Source organism: Maylandia zebra, linkage group LG3 (genome assembly GCF_041146795.1).
Source record: "Maylandia zebra isolate NMK-2024a linkage group LG3, Mzebra_GT3a, whole genome shotgun sequence".
In the NCBI taxonomy this organism is placed as follows: domain Eukaryota; kingdom Metazoa; phylum Chordata; class Actinopteri; order Cichliformes; family Cichlidae; genus Maylandia; species Maylandia zebra.
In genome coordinates, this window is record NC_135169.1 from 28,938,272 (window position 1) to 28,961,730 (window position 23,459).

The window sequence follows — 23,459 nt, forward strand, 5'->3', positions numbered from 1 at the left end:
ATATACACCTTTAGTATTTCTGTTTCTTCTTCTTTAAAATTAGATTTTGGAAAAAATAAATGAGCCATTGTTTAGTTTAGAGGCAGGGGGTTGTAATTTCTGCTTCCTCTTGGGAGGATGTAGTCTTTGTTTTAAATTTGACAACCTTGACTGTCATGCACACACAGATGGTTGCAATAAACACAGTATCAAAGATCACACTCATTCTGAACTGACCCACTCAGTGCCTTAATCGGGGGCAGACTTTGGCTCTCTCTCTCTCTCTCTCTCTCTCTCCACACACATACTCTGTTGGTCCGTCTCCAGATTTCTTCATGTAATGTCTTTTTTTCTGCAGCTTCCAGTCTCTCCACAGCTTGGGAAGAGTCTGCGTCACTATGATCGGATTGGTTGCTTGTGTTGGTGGCGGCCTGCGTGGTTCTGGTATGTGGTAATGCAGGGAAAGGGGGTGGGGGTACGTGGCTGGATGTGCGAAGGGGTGAAGAAGGAAGGGCTGGCCAAAGACGGTTGATTGGATAACTGGAGTGCCAGGAGTGAAGAAATCAAGGTGCCAAGATCAGGGCTGGACTTCGTGACCTCATGCTTTTTTAGGGGGTGGGGCCAACTTGATGATCTCATCTTCAGATGGCTGGCGGATGATGTCTTTATTTCACAGCGGAGGGGTGAAATGTTGGAAAAAGAGAGTTGAGAGAAAGAAAGGGTAATCATAAGAAACCTGGTCTTTCAAAAGGTGCAAGACAACAAGTATAAGACAGCACATTAAAAACAAATGATTTAAGTCTTTTCTCACGTAAAGTAAATGCTTCTACAGATATCCGACTCACACAGCTCGATTTATAGCTGTTTATAGCTATTGTTAAGACTAGACTCAGTTTCAGGCATAAGGAACGTTTTCTGCTGCTTCGCGTTAACACAATACACAGCATCAGAATAAACTTTGATTTCTCATCAAAAATGTGCCGACAACGCTAGAAAGATTTTCCACCAGAAACTTGTTAAATGTTATGTTTGAAGTCCAGTGTGCCAGCTCAAATTTGGGCATACGAATGTGAATTCAGTTTGCTATTTGCCTAATGCAAAACAGTATAATTTTTAGTTTTCAACTAATTTTTAAAAAGATTTCTAAAGTATTTGCGTTTTCTTGTGTTTGTGACATGCACCGTCATAAAAACCAGCAAAAACAAGCTGTCCATGTCCTCACACCTGTCTCCCTGTGGGATTGCTCCTCTCTCTGATTCCTGTTCTTCTGTCTCTATTCTCTAGTAATAACACAAGTTAGCAAGCAGCTGTTAAAAGTTAGCAAACAAAAGTTGCTTTTTTCTAAAAGATTCTAATGTGATTTACTTTTTTTTGCAAAGTGCTAAAATTGAAAACTCCCAAATAACAATGTTAGTTATGTTCTATCTTTAAAAATCTAATTTTGTACTTAGTAAATGAGTACTGCCAATTAAGGGCAGCTAATGTCAGTTAGTGTCTTAACATTATGTCCTTACATTATGTGTCAGTTTAATGAATTTGTTCATCACTATACAAACAGCAGGACTAAGAACATTCATGACATTTTTGGTGCCTTTTATTTTTACTAAGTAACATCCAGAAAAGAGAAAAATATTGAATTAAAGGACATATTTGAAGGCAATTGGCAGCAGCTGAAAGCTTTAAATTTTTGTTTTTAATTTAATTTTTTAACTTTTTATTGTAATTTAAAAGTTTCATTACAGCAACGATCTGAAAAGATTACATTTTTCTTCTTCTTTTGCCTGATAAAATCATTAGTTATGTCAGTGTCACATTTTTGTAGCACTTTGATTATTAGTAATTAAACAAGATGAACAAACTTCGATGGAAAGATAAAGAATGATGATGATGACGAGGAAACAACAAGACTTATTTGACCATTGTCCTCACATTTTTATGTTGTTATAACCTCACTCTATTACAAGACAAAAATATTGTAATAAACTAAACAAAAAACTAAATAAATGAATAGGTAGAGAATGGAAATGAACATTTTCAGTTCAACATGAAGCCTCTGAATTAATTTAACCTCTCAAAAGCTGACAGGTTATTGCAGTCTATTGGAAATTGCAGTCTGTTTAATACCAGCAGTATATTTCAACCTCATAATTAAATCTGTGTCTAAAATGTTGAAAGTAAAACATGAGATTTAATTTAAAAATAAAAAAGGGGAAACGGAGGAAACTGAAATGCGGCTGATACGACATAATAATTACTTTATTTCTCACATATTGGTCTTCCAGTAATGCTGAAGCTTTAGTTGTGACTTTACATATTACTGGTTAATGATTACAACATCAAGTATAACCATGTAAAACACGATTTCTTTTTAATCTATTTTATGAGCAGATCAGCCCGTTTCATACATTTACTGAGAATGAAGATCACTGAAGAAGCTGTTCAGGCAGTTATTCGGTTGAGCCACTAGAGAGCAGAACTAGATCAGATTTGGGAGAACATTAAACCAAACAGGGAACAATCTTTCAAATAAACAAATTCAACTTTCTCAATTTTTAAGACAGAGCGTGCTACCTTTGTATTTCTTGGCCGAAGGGATGCGTGTGAGCTTGGTGTCGATCTCATCATCCTCAGAAATCTTGAGCACTTTGGTGCGATACTCGATCACCCTTGTCAGCAGGTCCGGTCGCCGTGAGATCTCAAAGATGTGTTCGATGTACGACAGGTTATCTGCATTAGGAAGCATTATTAGAGGAGATTTTTTGGCTCATAAAGGTGTTTCTGACATCAATTTAAGCCACATATGAAAAGAACCATAACAAGAAGTGGATCTAATTTATGTCTCTCACCCTGGGCCAGCTTGTCATTCTTCTCCAGGTAGCTGAACCACTCTTTGGAGGAGGTGATGTTGTTGCTCTGGTCCTCAGGGATGTCCTCCTTGCAGGCAGATTTGAGCTGCTCCAAGTCCTCGTTGGTGATGTTTTCAGACAGGTCGCTGAGCAGAGAGCTGTACTCCGCCATGGTCTGGTCACGGGAAGAGGGAAGAGAAAGAAAGGTGAGAATTGAAATAATGTTAAGTTGCAACGATGGCAGCGCGAAAGAACAAAATCTACAGCGATGAGAGAAAGAGGTTCCTAAATTATCTCAATCTAATATTGCTGTGTGCAGCAGCAGCAAGCAGCCCACCTACTTCCCAGACTTCACAATGGAAAACAGCGAGAAAAACTTAGCTGATGACAATAGCATACCGTCAGGGTGGGATGGAAAAGCACAAAGACACAGAGTCATCTCCTTTCTTTAAGGTCATTTGCTGCCAGAGTTTGGTTTTTAGCAGAGAGTTGGAAGAGGAGACTGACTGAAGAGAAAAAACAGGACCAATCTGGACAAAACACAGACTTTTAACCATAACAAGAAGGCCCCAAAGGGAAGATCTTTTAACCCAGAGGAGGATTTTATTTAACATTCAGTCTATTTTTCTCCACCACAAGTCGATGGATTTATTTTGATAATCTTTTTATTTCATATAGGTTTCGCAGATCTCCCATTTGTCCAGAAAACGATTAAAAATACATCAGAGAATATCATAAATGAAGATATCTGACATGTAATGATAACAATGAATATGGGCACTGCATTTTATTCAGGGTCAACACCAGCTTCTTCTTGCAGGGTGTAAAATATGGATGCAAAACAAAAGCACTTCTTACTCCTGCTTATGCAAACCTTTGTGACTGTCTCCCCCTAGTGAAATGACTGAAAATGACAGTTTCTTTGTTTGTTGGCTTTTCTGTGTGTTTCAGTTCAATTCAATTCAATTTTATGAATACATCGCCAAGCCACAACAGCAGTCACCTCAAGGCACTTTATATTGTAAGGTAAAGACCCTGCACTTATTCAAGGAAAACAGAGAAAACCCAACAATTTCAGGACTTTGAAATTGTTGCGGCTAAACATGTGACTCCTGGTTTCGACTGGGGAGGAGACCAGAGGGGAAAAAAAAAACAGTTTGTGTGCAGGATTCTACATTCACTGGCCAGAGAAATAGGTACACCTTGCAAATACCACCGTGGTCCTCCTTTTGCCTTCAGAACTGTCCTAACATTTCATGGCAAAGACTCAACAATATGCTGCAAATACTCCTCAGAGTTCGGTCTGAGTTGACATGACAGCATCACAATCTGTTGCAGATTTGTCAGCTGCACATCCATGATGTGGATCTCCTGTTCATGCTTTGATGTTGTACACTAAACTGTGATTCTACCATCTGAACGTCACAGGAGAAACAAATCGAGAATGAGACCGGGCAACGTTTTTTCAGATCATCTGTTGCCTAGTTTTCACGATCCTGTGTTCATTACAGCTTTTGTTTCCTGTTCTGAGCTGACAGGAGTGGCACCTGGGGTCGTCTTCTGCAGAAACTCAGAGAGAAGAGGGGTTGAGCAGGTGTACCTAATATTATGGCTTATAGTGTATACCCAGATTTGAAAGGAAAATGTCCTGGCACTGAAATGACAGCCAGAGCTCCATCCCCCCCACCCAATATAAGATATAAGCTCCAGATCAGAAGTAGAGGACATCATCTTATGAATCGTTTGCTGTGAAATCATGATCCACAAGGGGACGGCAGCACACACTTTGGGAACAGCTGACACACATTATTATGTAATCCACTGGAGCTACGATGTAATAAATATTCATTCTGGGGGGATAACATGAAATTCTATAAACAGAGTCAAGACAGTAATTTTTTACATCTCTATTTACACTTAAATAAAGCTGTGTTTCCTTATGTTTTACTTCAATACCAGTTTGAATAACAGATTTTGAGGCTAACAGTTTTGACTCACAATTTTTCCTTCTCCTAACATCTGCTTCTTTTCAGCTTTGACGTGAAATGTAAGCAGTGGTCAGAAGATTCAGTACACAGGCATGCTGTGGTCAGAGATCACACCAGCGGCAAAGGAGCGTGCGTTTTAAGGATTTTAGGGTTAAGGTTGTTCTTACAAAGACATAGTATGAGGGTATTTGTTTTTGTGTGTGTCAGTGTGTAGGAGTGGGTGAAAAAAGGGACCCCCCCCCCCACACACACACACACAAAGTAAAACAGAGGCATAAACTGACAGTGTGTCAGACATGTTGCGCAGCCTGTTTGCTCCGCTCAGCGCCGCTGGTTTAGAGGAAGCAAAGAAAGTGCACCATGAGGTCAAATGCAAGCTTTTATAGTGAGACTGTAAATCATATCTCGGGTTTATCATATTTGGGTCGAGGGATTTGCACGCACTTTCATATTCAGATGACTGTGTAGCGATGATCTGCATGAGGTGAAGAGAGAGGGAGGAGCAAACAGACATATTTTTGCAGGTGCTGTGTTAAATCATTTATATTTATATTCATGAATCTGTTTTTTTGGGAGCACAGTGGTGAAGCGCTTAGCACTTCACCAAGCAGGTCCTCCTATCTGGAGCTTGCATGTTCCCTCCAGATAATCCTCCTGCCTCCCACAGGCAGGTGTGTCTGTAGGTGTGAATGCGAATGTAAATAGTTGTCTGTCTTTAAGTGTTATCCCCACAATAGTTTAGCAGCCAGTCCAGGGTGTAACGTGCCTCTCAGCCTTTGACACCATGGAAGCTCCAGACCTTAAACTGGAAAAGCATTCATTTCACATTATATATATTTTAACATACACATATTATTTTTGTCCTGATTAAACAAATGATGATTGTATCATCTTAATTCTTAGGTAAACTAAAGTTGTCACAAGTAAGCTCACTCTTAATTGTTGCAGCTTACTTATAACATGGTTTGACATTTTTAAATGCCACACACACACACACACACACACACACACACACACACACACACACACACACACACACACACACACACACACACACACACACTTAATTCTCCCTGGTTTGCACTGTGAAGTCTGGTGACAAAGATAGAGGGGCTGAGACATAGTGAGCTGCCAATGCTAATTTTTCCAGCATTTTCCAACCAATCACATGGCTGCCTCAGGATTTCCAAAGTCCTGGAGAGATTCCTTCGTCCCTGAGAGAGTTTACTGAGGCTGCAGATTAGCTTTGTTGAAATGATTAAGGTCACCTAAAAAACAAACCAAAAAAAAGTCTCTCTGGGAACTCGACAGGATCTGTTGTTTTGCTCTGGGACACTTTGGGCAACTTTGGGGAGTTAGACAAGTTGTAGCAGGGCCTTCTATAAATCCTACAAGTGCAACATAATTATACTTAAAATTAAACATGAACTGTTCATTTGATATCTTTCTGTCCCATCCCCCCCGGTCGCTTGTCCCTGGGATACATGCAGCTGGCGAGAAGCAGCAGCTCTGTGCAGTGCATCATGGGCACTGGCACGCAGGTCTGTCTGCCTCTGATCCCCTCAGTCTCATCACAGTGAACACAGCATACAGAGAGCCCAGAAGAGCTCCATGATCAGCGGCGTGACCTATATAACGGTGCTGCTGCCTACCGCTGCCACCAGAGGGCCCCCACTCGCTGTGGAGCGTTACATAGCGTAGAGGCAGCTTTGCTTGCTCAAGCAATAGCATCTCACTGCACAGCAATATCATCCTAGCCTCATCAAAGGGGGCGTTATATTTGTGCCTGAAACTACAACACCACATGCACTACTTTCTAAGCTCGATCATTCAGAAAGTAACCTGTTACCTTTTATGCACACTAGAAGAAAAAAAAGTAGAGTCAACAGCTGGTGACTTGATGAACAGATACTGACAGAGCGACTAAGTCTTCAAATCAGCACTCGATGTGTGGGCCAACGCAGAGCCTCAGAGCAAATATGATGGCTAATGTAATCGTCCCAGAGGCTGATTTAAGGTCACATTTGTTTGTCTGTTCTCTAATGGCTAATGGTTGCATTTGGATTAGAACCCTGATCTCAGCCTCGGGGCGAAAGCACAATGATGACAGAGCATTTCTACAGTGCGTGCATGCTTGTGTGTGTGTGTGTGTGTGTGTGTGTGTGTTATTTCAGTCTTAAATGTGATATTCATCTCCTCTCTAACCAGAGCAACTTGCTCAATCAACACAAAGCTCTGCGTGGGAGAGAGCAGGAATATGCACCTTAACTCCACTGAATACAATGAGGATCTCAATACTGTGTGTGTGTGTATGTCTGTGTGTGTTTGTGTGTGTGTGTTTGTGTGTGTGTGTGCTCAAGTGAATGCATGCTTGTATGCTTCAGCTCATGAGCTTGTGAATTGTGCCCATGACAGAGGGAAGCTGATTGAAAGAATGAAGGTTGTAGTTGTGTGTGTGTGTGTGTGTGTGTGTGTGTGTGTGTGTGTGTGTGTGTGTGTGTGTGTGTCTGAGCCTCCTCTCTCGACCCAGGTCGCCCTGCCTGCTCCCTGTTTTGCACCACAATGGACTGGCGCTGCTTTTGTGTACTTTTATATGAGAATGGCAAAACAAAACAAGAATGGATGGAGTGGCTACATTTAGTGTTTCTATCCCATCACCCCGTTTACATTCCTCTGACTCTCTGCTGCCTTTAACTCTTATTCCTACTGAAAATGTGCAGTCTTGGGCTTGCTACAGACAAATAAAGGAATATTGAATATTGTCGTTTTATTGATGTGTGCCCTTCTTACTTTCCCTAATATCTTTTCTTTCTCTTTTTAGCTCCCTCTGTGCTCTCAGCGATCACCACCTTATGTTCGTTCAACTATGGAAGCTCATTTCTTTTACTTTATGCAAGATAGTTAACTTTCCTAATATTGTAAAAATTGTGCCAAATTTATTAACTTTTTGCAGCTGATTATAACAGTATAGTATGCATGACCTATCTTGCACTCTAATTGTTGTATAGGTAGGTCCAGTACTCATGTGAACAGTGGTACATGGGATCTAGACTTCAGGCAGCCATTGCATTAAACATAATTGTTTTTGATTAAAATTTTTGTTAGTTTTTCAATTTATTTTTGAGTGTCTGAAAACGAGGGACTGTATATAAAACACAACTGCTTCAATGCATACATATTGTAACATAAAACTGCTTAAATTGAAGCTGAAAGTCTGTAGATGTCAAATGGTCTCAATTACATGTTTTTCAATTGCTGGATAAATAAAAAAATAAAAAGTCTCAATGAACATGTCACGCTTTTTTATTAACTAAGGATGACACTGCTTTCTTGGTCAGAGCATCGAGGCTCGTTGTTGCCTGACAACTGATACAGAAACCATGACGATGAATGAAACCACCACTACTGAGCTGAATGCCACAAAAGATCAGTTTTCTGCCACTGACGAGTCCCTGATTTCCCTGTAAAAGAGTAAAAGACTGTTTTTCATTTATATATGTGTAGTATTGCAACCATGCTCCAACCACAAGAGTCTGTTAAAGCCTCCCTGACTGCAACCCCTCCCCTTTTTGCTTGGTTTCTCTGGGACGAGCCTGACACTGCTTCCATACATAGAGACCCACTGTGCTTCACATTCTCATGAACACAAACATGCTTTTGTCTGCTCGTTCCTCTGTCTGCTGCCTCTCGCTCACTCTTGCTCTGCCCGAGTGTTTGCATGTGAAAGCGCGAGCAGGAGGAAGAGCTGTCACTGAAATTATAATTACAAAGTCCAATAGCTCTGTCAGCTTATTTGCTGTGTGCACTGTCACTACACTTAATTGTTAAAGAGGCCTGCAGGCGATCTTGAACAAGAAAAACTGATTTCTGGAACAGAAAGCTAGACATAGGTTGTCTGACGGTATTTTTGGAATTAAAACTCAAGTTATATTGCGAATATATGGAAAGTAATTAGTGGCAAAACATTTGAATGAGCAGCAAATCTAATTTAGCTGTAATCAACTATGCAAAGGGAAGATTTGGACTTGCAAAAGGAGGTTTGGAGCTTATGTTATTAAAAGTTACATTGCATTAATATTGTTTGTTATTACATGAATAGCTGAACATGTTGAGAACGCGTTGCATCAGTATCACTGCCAAGAAATCTGCCTGCCTTCACTTTTATGCTTACTAAGTCACTGCATTCAATTCCCCCGTTTCCAGTCTGAGTTGAGCTAACCTAACTGGCTCCTGGCTCTGTTTTTTTTCCCGTGGACAGCAAAACAAGCCTGTCACAGGAAATGCAAAACAATCATTTGAGGCATATAAACAAATTACAGGAGCAGTCTGAGATTATTCAGTAGACAGAGCGGATTATTTTACCCTATGGCTGTTCATGTGTGCAATCATCCAAACTAGGCAACTTTGAAAACACTGTGCAAAGGAGGCCCCGGAGCTTAGTCGTATCTAGTGACACAGGCTCTCTTATCCTGTATGCAGACATGTGTAGCCAAAAGTCCAGAGTGTTCAGCCGTCACTGAATTTTGCATGAATTTCAAAACGTTTCACCTTGTTTTGTTTCCAAGTGTCTGGAGAGCGCGACGCACACTGCAGCATCCTAGAGCTGTAGAGAAGAAAGACGCACTTCTATTTTGAGAGTTGAGGCAAGTCGTGAAGTGAAGCTCATCTACGATACCAGCAGATCAGCTGATCTCTGTGCCGATGACTCAGCTTATACCCTTCTACCCATCCAATTGGCAGATCTCATGCACGCCACCAGATGTAAGTTCCTTTAGAGTGTCTGTGCTGTGCCTGATGTGTGTTCTTTACTTATTTTATAGCTACAATTAGAGCTGGGCGATATATCGAGTTTTTAAAACATATCGATATATTTTTATACGAGATATAAGATGTGACAATATCCTTTATATCGATATAGTCTATGTTACATTATAATTATAGTTGTGGAGCCGCAAGTTTGCCTCTCTTTCGTCCACTTTTGTCTCTACGCAACGTTACTCCGCCTCGCCTTCACTGAAGACAACTCCCCCTCCTCCCCCATCGCTTCACATGCAGGCAGCGACAAGACGGACACGGCAAATCTCCGTTAACGAGTTACTGCGCATCGCCCCATGCGTGGGGCTGGACGGCGTCAACGTGCTAACGAGCTAAACATGCTAACGAGCTAACAGCGCTAACCCTAAAATCCTTTCATTCTCTCAAAAGTTGACAGCGCGCCTTATGTATGAATTCTGGTTGTGCTTGATGGCCGCGAACTGATTTTATGTGGTACACGGCGCTCAGCAATCTGTCAAAAATGTTTGAGTACGACTTTGGTAAGCTACGGAGCTGCACCGCTTGATAGATTGTCGGCGCATTACGGCTACCGAGGAGCTTCGCGGAGTGATACGTACTGTGCATCAACGTAATATTACCGTATTGTGTGTGGATAAGGACCATAAATGGCACCTGTAAGAGACGTGGTTATGAAGCGGATTTCAAACTCCAGGCTATCAGTCACACAGTAAAACTTGGGAAAAGAGCAGCTGTGAAATCTGTCTGTCTTTGTTATTACGCTCAGCGTCTTTTAGTTTACATTTTGACTGCACAATTGTGAGCTCTTTGTTTAGCACAAAAACAACCTTGTTTTCTTTTATTTATGGAGCATTATTATTTAATGAATGCTCATAATTTAATTTTGAGTAATTTTTCATGTACATCTGTGCTGTATGTTAATAAAAGTGCTTGTGTGACATCTGGGACACAGCTTTGACTAAGAACTCTCTTTTTGTTCTTACTTTATGGCTTAAAAAAAAAATCGAGATATATATCTTATATCGCCATCCAGCTAAAAAATATCGAGATATGAATTTTGGGTCATATCGCCCAGCCCTAGCTACAATTAAACTTAATTAAAGTCTGTTTCTAAAGCGCCAAATCACAACATCAGTTGCCTCAAGGTGCTTTATAGGGTAAGGTAAAGACCCTACAATAATAGAGAGAAAACTCCAACAATCAGATGAACCTCCTATGAGTAAGCGCTTTGGCAACAGTGGGAAGGAAAAACGCTAAAAAAACTTAAGAGGAAGAAGCCTCCAGCAGAACCAGGCTCATAGAGGGGAGTAAGGCAGGATAAGAGACACATTTTGGAAGAGAACCAAAGATTAATAATGATTAAATTCAATCACAGCGCACAATATAAATGGCCTCATATGGAAGGATTCTTCTTTTAGCTATAGCAATGGACAAACTTGCAGTCAAGGATGCATTTTTGGCAGCTGATGTCCCTTCTCGGTGTTTACTGAATCTATACAAAAACAATTCAAGCCATAGTTTGGTCCTGACTGCTCTCCCACAGCTCTCAGTGTGAATAGAAACCAAGCAGCAAGGCTTCTTCCACTTCATTACGGTTAACTGTTAACCCCCTCTCCCTGCCCACCTCCCATAGTCTGCTGTGCAATCAGGTCATTATCCATTCAGACACAACATACTGCTCACCCACAACTACTGTTTCTCTTTCTCCCCCCATAAATGTTCGACAACATGCGTGCGCACGACTTGTCCTGGAGTAGACACAGCAGCAGCTGATCGGTATCTTGTACCAAAACACGAGGCAGCATGTGAGAAGACAAAGATAACGACTGATACAAACGCAGAAGACCATGAACTGAAAGCTGCTGCTATGATTTCCATTACAGGCCTCATTTTCTTCCTCTTTCTCTTTTTTACATTTGCTCCCTTTGTTTAGGACACACACACACACACACACACACACACACACACACACACACACACACACACACACACACACACACGTATACTGTATATGTATACCACAACCACCCAAACTCCATTCACCAATGACATCACCATGGAAACCAAGCCTGGCTTTGCCTTTAGGCCTGGAGACTGTTACCTAGCGACAGGGCCGAGACCCCCTCTCCCCCTCCTCTGCTTCAACTCAGTTCGTACATTGAATTAAATGTTTTTTTATAGTACCAATTCATAACGATGTCATTTATCCCAAGGCACTTTATATTGGAAGGTAAAGACCTTAAAATATTACAGAGAGACAAAGTCTCTTTCAGAACAAAAGCCTACAAAAACACAGGGGTGATCGACTTGTTAAGGAAAAAAACCCTTCAAAAGTTAACGTATTAAAAGTTTCTTTTTTTAGTCCATTTGAAATACAGACAGAGACCAATACAATACAGGGGAAAAAGTTAGCACTATGCATTCAGACACATACAAGTGAGCACAAAGAGACATCGTGAGGATGCTCATCTCTTGACTGTGACCTTGTGACAGTCATACGATCAATAGACATGACACACACATCTCCTGTGTGGCTCCTTGTATCAAAGGCAAATAAACACACACACACTCTGTCCATCTCCCTTTCAAATACACACGCAGGCACAAACACAGCGCACACACAACTGTGCTGGACTCCAGCTTGGAGACAAGCCTTTAGATTTTACCATAGCAACCGAACCGCAAGGATTGCAGCTCAAAATCTTTCTGACAGAGATCTGGAACAAGAAACAGACTCCGCTCTATGCAATTTATTCAAACTGTGCAACTGGTTTATCTTTGCCAGCACTCCATTTCCTCCCCCACCCCTGCTCTCCTGCTCCCTCACACAGATATTGCCTTTTGTCTTTATTGCTGTTAGTCCCCCTACATCTTCATCAGTTGTATGAATTGGTTACCCCTGTACAGAGTGTATTAATATTAAAATACTTCACATTCTTTCGTTTGTTTTTTTCTAATGAATGTTTTTTAATATGTTAACACTAATGAAATCGCGATGACTGCTGGTGTGTAAATGCTGCAATAAACTCACTGTTAGCTTGTGAGTTTGCCAGATGGTAATAAGTTTATGATACATCTCAAACCTTTGGGTTGCAACTAATTAATATTGTCATTATAAAATAACGTGTCCGTTAGTTTCACGAGTCACTTGATCAAATATTTAAATTAAATTTTAACATGAATATTTAAATCTTTTGAATAACCACAACGCCAGTGATATATTAGCTCAACCAGCTCATGGTCCATCGGTTTCCAGGCTTCTTGCAGCTTAAAATAACAAATGTGACCCCAGTTTTGAACACAATTTGGGTAAAGACCCTGACTCCCAAGGCATAAGCTCATTGGCCTTTCAGAAAGATGAGCTCAAAGAAAATTATCGACACTTGCACATCAAAATCTCACAGATCCCAAACAGACATCCTGAACTAGTTTTTTATTAGTATGAGTCATATGAGTCAAGGCACTCTCAGGGCACTACGTGATACACTCATGGTCTGTTTTCTATTGATTTGTATCTCAGAAGTTAGTTTTTCAGTTCATAAATGCTAAATCATGTCCATAAAATTACAAAAAAAAAATCTATTTTACAGTTTTAAAAGGAGAAAACATTCACATTTGGAGGTTGGAGAGGTTGGTGGAGGACTGAATCATTTCAGTGTTCACGCCAAGTCGAACGAGTCATACACATCACGGATTTTTACACACCATTTGTATTATTTTCAATCTGTTATTAATTCAAAACATCTTACATGCCTGCGAGTAGAAAAAGATCGTGGTTTATTTAAATTCTTTTAAAGCTGTTTTCTTGGTTGCCATGATCGTGCATCTCTTTTTGTCTCAATATAAGTGCTGCAGACAATAAATATACGTCCCGTTAAAGTAGTTTACTCATGGTCATGGAGACTGCACAAAAAAAACCACAAACACACAGACAAATATTAGTCTGGGCTGACATGATATCAACTTCAGTTTAACTTGTTGGTGGCAATGCAGTAATTCTAATAATCACTTTGCTCTGCAACCATTCCTGCGCTGGAAAGTGTGGAGATCAGACCACCATCTATGCTCTGGGAAATCTGTTCAACCACAAGATACACAGCCGCAGGTTACACACATGAGATATTTGAAGTGAGTGAAGTGGTTCCACGTTTGTAGATGTTGTTACCTACACCAAGCCAAGAACTTGTTGTCTGCTAGTGTCAAATTCACTGTGCAGACATTACAGTCATCCAACTCTTGGCAACTCTTAGTTGATGTGAAAGATTACTTTTGAATATTAATCTTTCATCTATCAAATAAATATGCTTCTGAAATTACGACACAGTACATTAGCATCTTTCTCTCCAGTTGTAACGTCTATGTTTGCAATTCTTAAGTTAGTTTCCCAAAGATCATATTGCAAAGTAGGTTGTCAGTCATTCCTTGTCAAACTTTAGGCCTCCAGACCAGTTGACGACAAGCTAGCAAGCATCAGCTATTAAGCAGTATTGCCCAACTGAGAGTGGTTGCTGTGAGTCACAAGGTGAACTTAGTTGCAAAGCGATACACAATGCTGTACCAAAAACCTTGTCATCAATAGTTTGCATGGATGCCAAGGAGAAGGTCTGGCTTATAAACACCCACCAGCTACTTATTAAATGGTAGTGAAACAGTGAAAGGTGCAACACAAGTTAGACACAGAGCCCGCTCACCTTCAAAGCTGCCTTTGAATGTGTGTTATTTTCAGCCACAAGGTACAACTTTTACTTTGAAAGTAAAGATTTCCCATTTCCCTAACCATTATTGAGTATTTGCACATAAAATTGTGTTTTCCGCGTAAACAATTGGTGACTGCGGCAATTTGCTAGTGACCAAACCAAGGTCACAAGGAGGTTTTTTGTGTACCGCCCTCTTTATGACCTCCGGCAGCAACAACCAGCAAACTCACCCACCCCTCAGAAACCTCTGGTCCTCTCCTAGAAATCATAGTGGCAGGGACATAAATATAATAAAATAAAATAAAAAAACTAATTGCTATCACTTATCTTATCATCTTGTTTTACTCAGGGAGGCAGAAGAGCTGGTTTCAGTCTTGTTCATTACCCTGACCTTTGAGGACCTCCCCTCATCTCTTTCTCTCTCTCAGGATTTTTTTCTATTTCACTTAGATGCACTGAGGGGCAGAGAGTAGGAGTCCCGCCCACTCTCCATCTTTAAATCTCTCATAAACAACTTTACAAAAATCTCTTCTGCGCTCCACGTAGAGCAGCGCCTATTCTGACAGAGCAACGGCTCTTATTCCAAAAATTATATAATTACATGACGTAATCTCTGTCTAATTTGAGCAATGCTACTTTAAAGCATACCAAGGTTTAAGTGAGCTTAAATGCATTTCTTTCATATTGTCTTTCCCTCTCTGTATATCTTGTTTTGTTTTTTTTTCCACATCTCTCAGTACAGTAAAGCATCTTCCGTCTCATATGAGCAGGAGGAGGTAAGGGATCAGGGAGTGGGAGGCAGAAGAGCTCACAGTTGCAGGTCACAGCAAATGTCCGCCTCCAAAATCTACATCTCAGGTCAGAAATCTCCCTCCCACCCAAAACAGATATAAATTAGCATCTCTGAGCACATAGCTAATTACTTTGTCTTTCAAGCATTTCACTTCAACCCACCTGCTTTGGTGTTGGTGTGTTTTTATTCCTATATATCTGCACTCACTAACTATGGATTAAAATGTAAAAACATTAATAAAGAAATATGCAGAGGAATGTGGGCACAATTATTTAATCCGTTGTTTCCGGTGTACAAATTTGCACTCATTCTTATGTTGCCATTGGCTGATTTCCCAGTGCAAATCAACCTATTTACTGAATTGACGACATATGTTACCAACAATAAGCAGGTGCTAAAGCATGCGCTCATTAATAGGCCTCACACACTGTTTACAATCAGTTTTGATTCTTGTGTTGCATTTATCAAGACAGGGTCCTGTGGGACTGTACAAGTTTAACATTATGTTCAAATATAATAGATGCAGTCATATGAACAAAAACAAAAATAAAAATAAGTAGACCCGATGATTCAGCAGCGTATAGAACCACCTTTAGCCTGTCACACAGATGGAGCCACTCTTCTTTACAACAGTGCTTCACTTTCTTGAGGTTTGCTGGCATTTGTTTATGCAGGTCCTAATACAGCTTTTGAGTCAGGCTGAAGTTGGTTTTTGATCAGGCCACTGATTCTTTTCTGTTTCAGTCATTCTGTTGTAGATTTGCTGCTGTGCTTGGGATCATTGTCCTGATCACTGGGTCAATTTCAACCAGACAGATGGCCTCACATTTGCTTCTTGGATACTTTAATCTACAGAGATATTTATAGTCAGATGAGTGACTGAAAAGTGTCCAGGTCCAGTGGCTGTAAAACAAGCCAAAAAAATCATCACTCCTCCACCATCATGCTCAGTTTGTGTTGATATGTTGTGTTTGGCTTTCTCCAAAGATGGTGCTGTGCATTATGGCCAAATCTCCACTTTGGTCTCATCCTTCCAAAGGGCATTGTTCCAGAAGTCTTGTGGTTTGTTATCATGCATTTTTGCAAACCTAAGCAGAGCTGATGATCAGTTATTTTAGTGCATTTGATTAGCAGCTACTTGTGCTCTCAATTCTTGTGAAAGCAGGTTTTACATATGTATGAAAGATGTTTCCTCATGTGAGCGGAGTGATGAAGTCATTTTGAGTGGAGACAGAAACAAAGTAGCTTTTCTGTTTGTTTTAGTATTTTACTGGATGTGGTTTCTGGTATTTGTCATCACCAGTGGTGCCTGCAGAAGCTTTTTAGTAGGGATGGCACAAAAAAAACACCCGAAAAACTCAGCTATTCTCCTATGATGTAATAGTGAATCCAATTGAAAACTATCGATTCTTATTTTAGAATTAACATTAATATCTTATATACAAGATATACAGGGAGTGCAGAATTATTAGGCAAATGAGTATTTTGTCCACATCATCCTCTTCATGCATGTTGTCTTACTCCAAGCTGTATAGGCTCGAAAGCCTACTACCAATTAAGCATATTAGGTGATGTGCATCTCTGTAATGAGAAGGGGTGTGGTCTAATGACATCAACACCCTATATCAGGTGTGCATAATTATTAGGCAACGTCCTTTCCTTTGGCAAAATGGGTCAAAAGAAGGACTTGACAGGCTCAGAAAAGTCAAAAATAGTGAGATATCTTGCAGAGGGATGCAGCAGTCTCAAAATTGCAAAGCTTCTGAAGCGTGATCATCGAACAATCAAGCGTTTCATTCAAAATAGTCAACAGGGTCGCAAGAAGCGTGTGGAAAAACCAAGGCGCAAAATAACTGCCCATGAACTGAGAAAAGTCAAGCATGCAGCTGCCAAGATGCCACTTGCCACCAGTTTGGCCATATTTCAGAGCTGCAACATCACTGGAGTGCCCAAAAGCACAAGGTGTGCAATACTCAGAGACATGGCCAAGGTAAGAAAGGCTGAAAGACGACCACCACTGAACAAGACACACAAGCTGAAACGTCAAGACTGGTTTTTCTAAGGTTTTATGGACTGATGAAATGAGAGTGAGTCTTGATGGGCCAGATGGATGGGCCCGTGGCTGGATTGGTAAAGGGCAGAGAGCTCCAGTCCGACTCAGACGCCAGCAAGGTGGAGGTGGAGTACTGGTTTGGGCTGGTATCATCAAAGATGAGCTTGTGGGGCCTTTTCGGGTTGAGGATGGAGTCAAGCTCAACTCCCAGTCCTACTGCCAGTTTCTGGAAGACACCTTCTTCAAGCAGTGGTACAGGAAGAAGTCTGCATCCTTCAAGAAAAACATGATTTTCATGCAGGACAATGCTCCATCACACGTGTCCAAGTACTCCACAGCGTGGCTGGCAAGAAAGGGTATAAAAGAAGAAAAACTAATGACATGGCCTCCTTGTTCACCTGATCTGAACCCCATTGAGAACCTGTGGTCCATCATCAAATGTGAGATTTACAAGGAGGGAAAACAGTACACCTCTCTGAACAGTGTCTGGGAGGCTGTGGTTGCTGCTGCACGCAATGTTGATGGTGAACAGATCAAAACACTGACAGAATCCATGGATGGCAGGCTTTTGAGTGTCCTTGCAAAGAAAGGTGGCTATATTGGTCGCTGATTTGTTTTTGTTTTGTTTTTGAATGTCAGAAATGTATATTTGTGAATGTGGAGATGTTATATTGGTTTCACTGGTAAAAATAAATAATTGAAATGGGTATATATTTGTTTTTTGTTAAGTTGCCTAATAATTATGCACAGTAATAGTCACCTGCACATACAGATATCCCCCTAAAATAGCTAAAACTAAAAACAAACTAAAAACAACTTCCAAAAACATTCAGCTTTGATATTAATGAGTTTTTTGGGTTCATTGAGAACATGGTTGTTGTTCAATAATAAAATTATTCCTCAAAAATACAACTTGCCTAATAATTCTGCACTCCCTGTACAAAGCCTACTTTATTCTCATTTTTTGACTTTAATCGAGACTATTATTAACAAAATAAACATAATGTTCTATTTAACATCATTTAAACATGAAGCAATTTGTTGTTTATTGAGTGAGCAGATTTACAATTTGAATTTAGTAACCGCAGGAGACACCCCCTGATGTCCATGAGAGCGAATGCAAGATTAAGCTCGGATGCGGTAACTACATCCATCTTTTACATTGAGTCTTACATTTATAGATAAACTATTGTCTGCCTGCAAGAAACTATTACAGTGAGAGACAGGACTAAGCACAACAAGAAAACAAAAGAGCTCCCAAAATCAGCAAAAATGACTTTAAAGAAAACCAAGGCTGACAAACTGGGCAGCTGAGAGTTCATGTCAGTGGTTACAACTGCTTTTACTGCAGTCATGGCCATACCAACAAAACTTTGTGGCACGGAGAGCTCCAGAACATGCCTTTTTCTCTTTATAAAAACATATATACATATAAACATCCCAAAACATGAAGAAATCAGACACTAAATACTAAGTATACAAAAAAAAAAACTGTCATTATACAGCTTCATGATTGGAAAGGAAGGCTGCCACTTTATATCCAACATGACTGTTATGAATCACATAAATACAAACCTAATGACCTGTCTTAAACTTGCTCAAAAAGTTACTCAGGAAGTAACTACAAAGAATGTGCCAGCACACAATAAAAGTCTCATGCTGTAAAGCCTCTATGAGCCACTGCAGAATCTCTATGGCGAGTAAGAAGTCAGAAATTGATCAGTGTTCGATGCCACAGGCATTAAACTGAGCCAGTCTGCCTCTCTGCATGTTTCTTATCCAATATTAAACAACAAACGGCCATCCCCGGCAGATGGCAATCAAATAAGGAGGAAAAGCTGTCCGGTCACTGCAGGGATCACCCAGCGTTCGCTTCGCATCGCCATACAACAGCTTGATCCACCGCTGCTACACTGCAGCATCCTGTTGAGCTACAGAATGATACCGTACTGTTAACACGCGGCTGTTCCTCCCTTTGTTTCATTTTTACTGAGGTAGTTGTGGGCAACTTTAGTAGTAATTCTCCAACTGTGCTCATTTTGGTTCCTGTTTGATCAAACAGTTGTTGCAAATCTACTGTTCCCAGTGTTTCCCAATCAGTAATGAACATATGAGCCACATGTTGCAACATGTAGATAATTAAAAAGGCTGATGATCAGATGGGTGACACACTGGTAATTCTTTTGCATAGATATCCAATTTCATCACTTTATTCATAATCCCAGCTACTCTCTAAATGATAGCTAAGTATTTACTGAAGCAGAAACAGATTTACCTTTGAAGTTAAAGTACTTGTAAAGGGTCTCAGAACTAGGGGTGGGCGATATAAACGATATACGATAGAAACGATATAAATTTGGCCAACGATAGAGATTTTGACTATACCGCTCTATCGCAATAGCACATGTTGATGGCGTCATCAAGCTGCGCCTGTTTTGGTTGAAAGCATTGCAGCAGCTACAACCATTATCATCTGCAAATTATGGCGGGCGACAGTCATAGCAAAGAGATGAAGCACTGTTGAAATATGGGGAAAGCCAAAAACTGCGCTTCCCCCACTTCAGTAACATTGATTCATTAATGTTGAATTCTCTCTCTATTCCCGTGTTGTTGCAGTATATTAATAACTAACCTAACCTAATAATCTCAGTTGTTCTCCTGACTGACGTTTGCTCCGTGTATGGCATCCTGCTATGCGATTGCATTTGTCCCTGACCACCAGAATCCCTCACGTTAACTTTTATCAAGTGGAAAAAAAGTTGGCGTTCATCCTCCAGCTCCACTGTGCTAATGTTATGCTAACATAGCTGTGTCGCTAGCAATCAGGTAGCACAACATTATATACCAGTAGAGCTGGGCGATAGAACGATAACGATATGTATTGCGAAATAACTTTTTCTTGATAGAAAAATGAAACTATTGCGATAGACCTCATCTCTCTCTCTCTTCCTCTCTTATAAAAAAATGAATAGCCAATACAAATTAAGCAGCACAGAGCCGAACCAATCATAGCCGCAGCGTCACGTAACTTGTTACGTACAGCTCAAGTGCCAAGCCGCACGTGTGTATTTGTTTGGGAAGCAGCCAGCCACCGTGTGGCCGGGTAATGGAGGAAATGAGTGTGCTGACTAGAGAAAAATCAACCGAGAGCTTGGGTGACCAGGTTACTGAAGAGAACACAGATGACGGTTCCAATGGCGGAGAGATTGTCGAAAGGAAAGGCCAGAGAAGTTCTGTAGTGTGGAGGTATTTCGGCTATTTGAAGTCTGACAAAAAACAAAGTAACATGCACTGTAAATTGTGCCGAAAGCATGTTCCCACAAAGTCTGGAAATACAACAAACCTTTTTTATCACCTGAAGCAGTGCCACCCACTAGAGCACGCTCAATCTCTGACTGAAAGTGCTAATTCGTCATCGAAAACAACCAAGGGAATCCCTGTGAAGCAGCAACAGTCAATTGAGTCGGCTTTCTCCAGCGTCTTATCATAGGACAAAAAAGCTAAGAGACATAGCAACATAATGAACGATAATGAAGGATTCAAGCAGCTAATTAAGGTAATGGATCCTCGTTACCAACTCCTTGGACATAAACATTTCTCTCAGACAGGGCTTCCAAAGCAATATTAAATAAGTTAGTCAATTTTGTCTCTTCTTCTGTAAAATAAACTAAGATTTATTTTTAGAATTAATATTTTGTTTCTAAGTGGAATTGACAATTTAGTAGTCTGTTTCGTTTGTTCTATTTTGAAACTTAAACGCTTTAGCGGCTAGCTTTTGTGTAGTTTGTAATATTTGCCTTTATTTATCTGAAACTGAAGCCTCATTTTAAGTACATCTACCCTGTTGAACTTATTATGGGAAATAAATATTTAAATCAAAACAAGTTGCTGATTATTTCACATTTTACTTGTGAGCAACAGCACATTTAAATCTTACAAATATAGTTATTTGGCTTATATCGTGATAGATATCGTTATCGCCTGAAATGAAAAAAACATATCGTGATATGAAAAAATCTTATATCGCCCAGCTCTATATACCAGGTAGTCCAACTTCAGTAACCCTGCAAACACCACTGCTGTTTAGTTTTCTGTCTTCATTTATGTTGGAAGTGATAACAGAGCTGTACGTTTTAATTAGTTTCAAAAATCTCTCAGTCAGAACATGGTATGAAATGTTTAGGTGTAAACTAGCGAGCTAACTTCCTCTTAACTTGTAACTCCGTTAAATTTAATAAATTCTGTTTTCATGGATGCATGGATGTTAAACTTAATTATTACACCTGGTAAAGCAGCATCGCTGATGATTTTATTAAAGATGAAAGAATTTAGACTGTTTTTAACTCTTAGTGTTCGTTTGACTTTGGGACCTGAAATGGACGGAGTTTTGGATCCAGGTTACTCCACGAAGCTCCTCACTACGGCAGCCGTAATGCTCTGACAATCCATCAAGCAGTGCGGCTTACCAAAGTTGTACTAAAACATTTATTAACAGATTTCTGCACGCAGAAATCGGTTCGAGGTCAGTAAGCACAACCAGAATTCATACATAAGGCACACTCTCGATTTTTGAGAAAATTAAAGGATTTTAAGTGTGCCTTATCAGAATCAGAATCAGAATCAGAATACTTTATTGATCCCTGGGGGAAATTATTATTATAGTGTGGAAAATACGTTATACAGAAGAAAAGAATATATCGCGATATATATCGTTACCACACGTGCTTCAAATTATACCGCAATATGGATTTTAGGCCATATTGCCCAGCCCTATTCAGAACTTTAATCCCACAACCTGACAACATGTATTCTGTGGTTAATATATGTGTGCTAAAGTCTGCTGTCATAGCGTAACCATTCAGCCATTTTCCAAAAGCGACTAACACCAATCTCAAACAATCAGTTAAGGAAAACACATTTTTCCCTAGCAACAAGAGATTGCCAGGAAGTCGCTGACTGGTCTCCTGTTCTGTATGACTGAGGATATATAAGCCATGCCGATTCATGACTTTTGCATATGTCAAAGCACAAGCGCATTAGCACACAATGTAAGGTTAACTTGCCAGGTGTCAAATGGCTGATATTATTTCTATGCGACTATCCACTGACAGACTTTGCAGACTGGTCGCTCCAGTTAACTGAAGCTACACTTACTATAGCATGGCCCATGTATATGTACCACAGTTAAACTGCAGTGATGTTACGAGATATTCTTCAACCTGCTTTAAAAAAACAACAGAGATATGGGTATCATTTTAAACCTAATACAAGCTATATGTACTCAACTGTATAGATAACTAAATAATAAATAAAATATTTTTTTACAATTAGTGCAATAATACGTGTGCAAAGTTCAATATTTATTCAGGTTAAAGTATATCTCTTGAGTAAAACGTCCGAGCTCTGATAATGTGCCTTTAAAGTCAGCAAATATTATACATTTTGCTGACATGGATTCTGATCACATTTCAAATATGAAATGGATTCAGTAATGGACATATGTTTTATTCATAGCAGACACTGTAAGATAACAGTCTAATGGTGAAGCACCCTGTGTCTCTTAATCCAATTAAAAACTGATTTTTCCTCTTTTCGAAAAGGAAAGCAGATTTTAAACCAAGATGACATTTATGTGGCTTCTACAGAGATTATTTTTTATGGCCAAGAGTGGCACTGCCAACTGATACACACACACACACACACACACACACACACACACACACACACACACACACACACACACACACACACACACACACACACCTTAAATTAAAATACAATCCTTCCACTGAAAGGTCAAACACAGTGCTCCAAGGTTGTGCCATCCATCCCCTTTCTACACCCACATCTTTCTCACCCATCTCTGATTCTTTCTCTGTCCTTGTCTCAGTTTCCCTGTCCTTCGTTGCCACTCTGTCCTTACTTTTCACTTAGCGACTACATACTTTTTTTAGGCCTCCAAGTGCTCTTTATGGCACAGACACATGATAGTCTTTGAAGTCGTCACCATCACAGGAGCATCTTGCTGCCGGGAAACATTAGAATTGATTTCTGACCGTTAATCTTACTTTGATGTCTCTTTTGCTGGGAACATTGCCCATGTACCTCACCAAATAAAACACCTCGTGCACACCATCACTCATGTCTGATCCCTCCTTCAAACGCTTGGCTCGTTTGTTTTTTCTCATCTTGTGCGAGTCCAACTGTTTCTCTCTCAGATGTCCTGTTTGTTTTTGCGTGCTTTGGAGTGAATCCCACCACTTCAACACAAGATTAAGCATCCTCTGGTCAGTCATATTCCCTCATTGC

General features: G+C 40.1%; 1 protein-coding gene across 1 annotated transcript in view; it reads right to left on the reverse strand.

Moving 5' to 3' along the window:
- Positions 1–428: 428 nt before the first annotated feature.
- pea15 (proliferation and apoptosis adaptor protein 15) overlaps positions 429–23,459 on the reverse strand; it is a 57,644-nt gene continuing 34,613 nt past the window's right edge. Inside the window, exons 2-4 of the mRNA XM_004563515.5 lie at positions 2,826–3,000; positions 2,551–2,706; positions 429–642 (exon numbers count right to left, since the gene is read on the reverse strand). Coding sequence (XP_004563572.1) covers positions 578–642; positions 2,551–2,706; positions 2,826–2,997 — 393 coding nt within the window. The 5' untranslated portion in view covers positions 2,998–3,000 and the 3' untranslated portion in view covers positions 429–577. The remainder of the gene's footprint in view (positions 643–2,550; positions 2,707–2,825; positions 3,001–23,459) is intronic.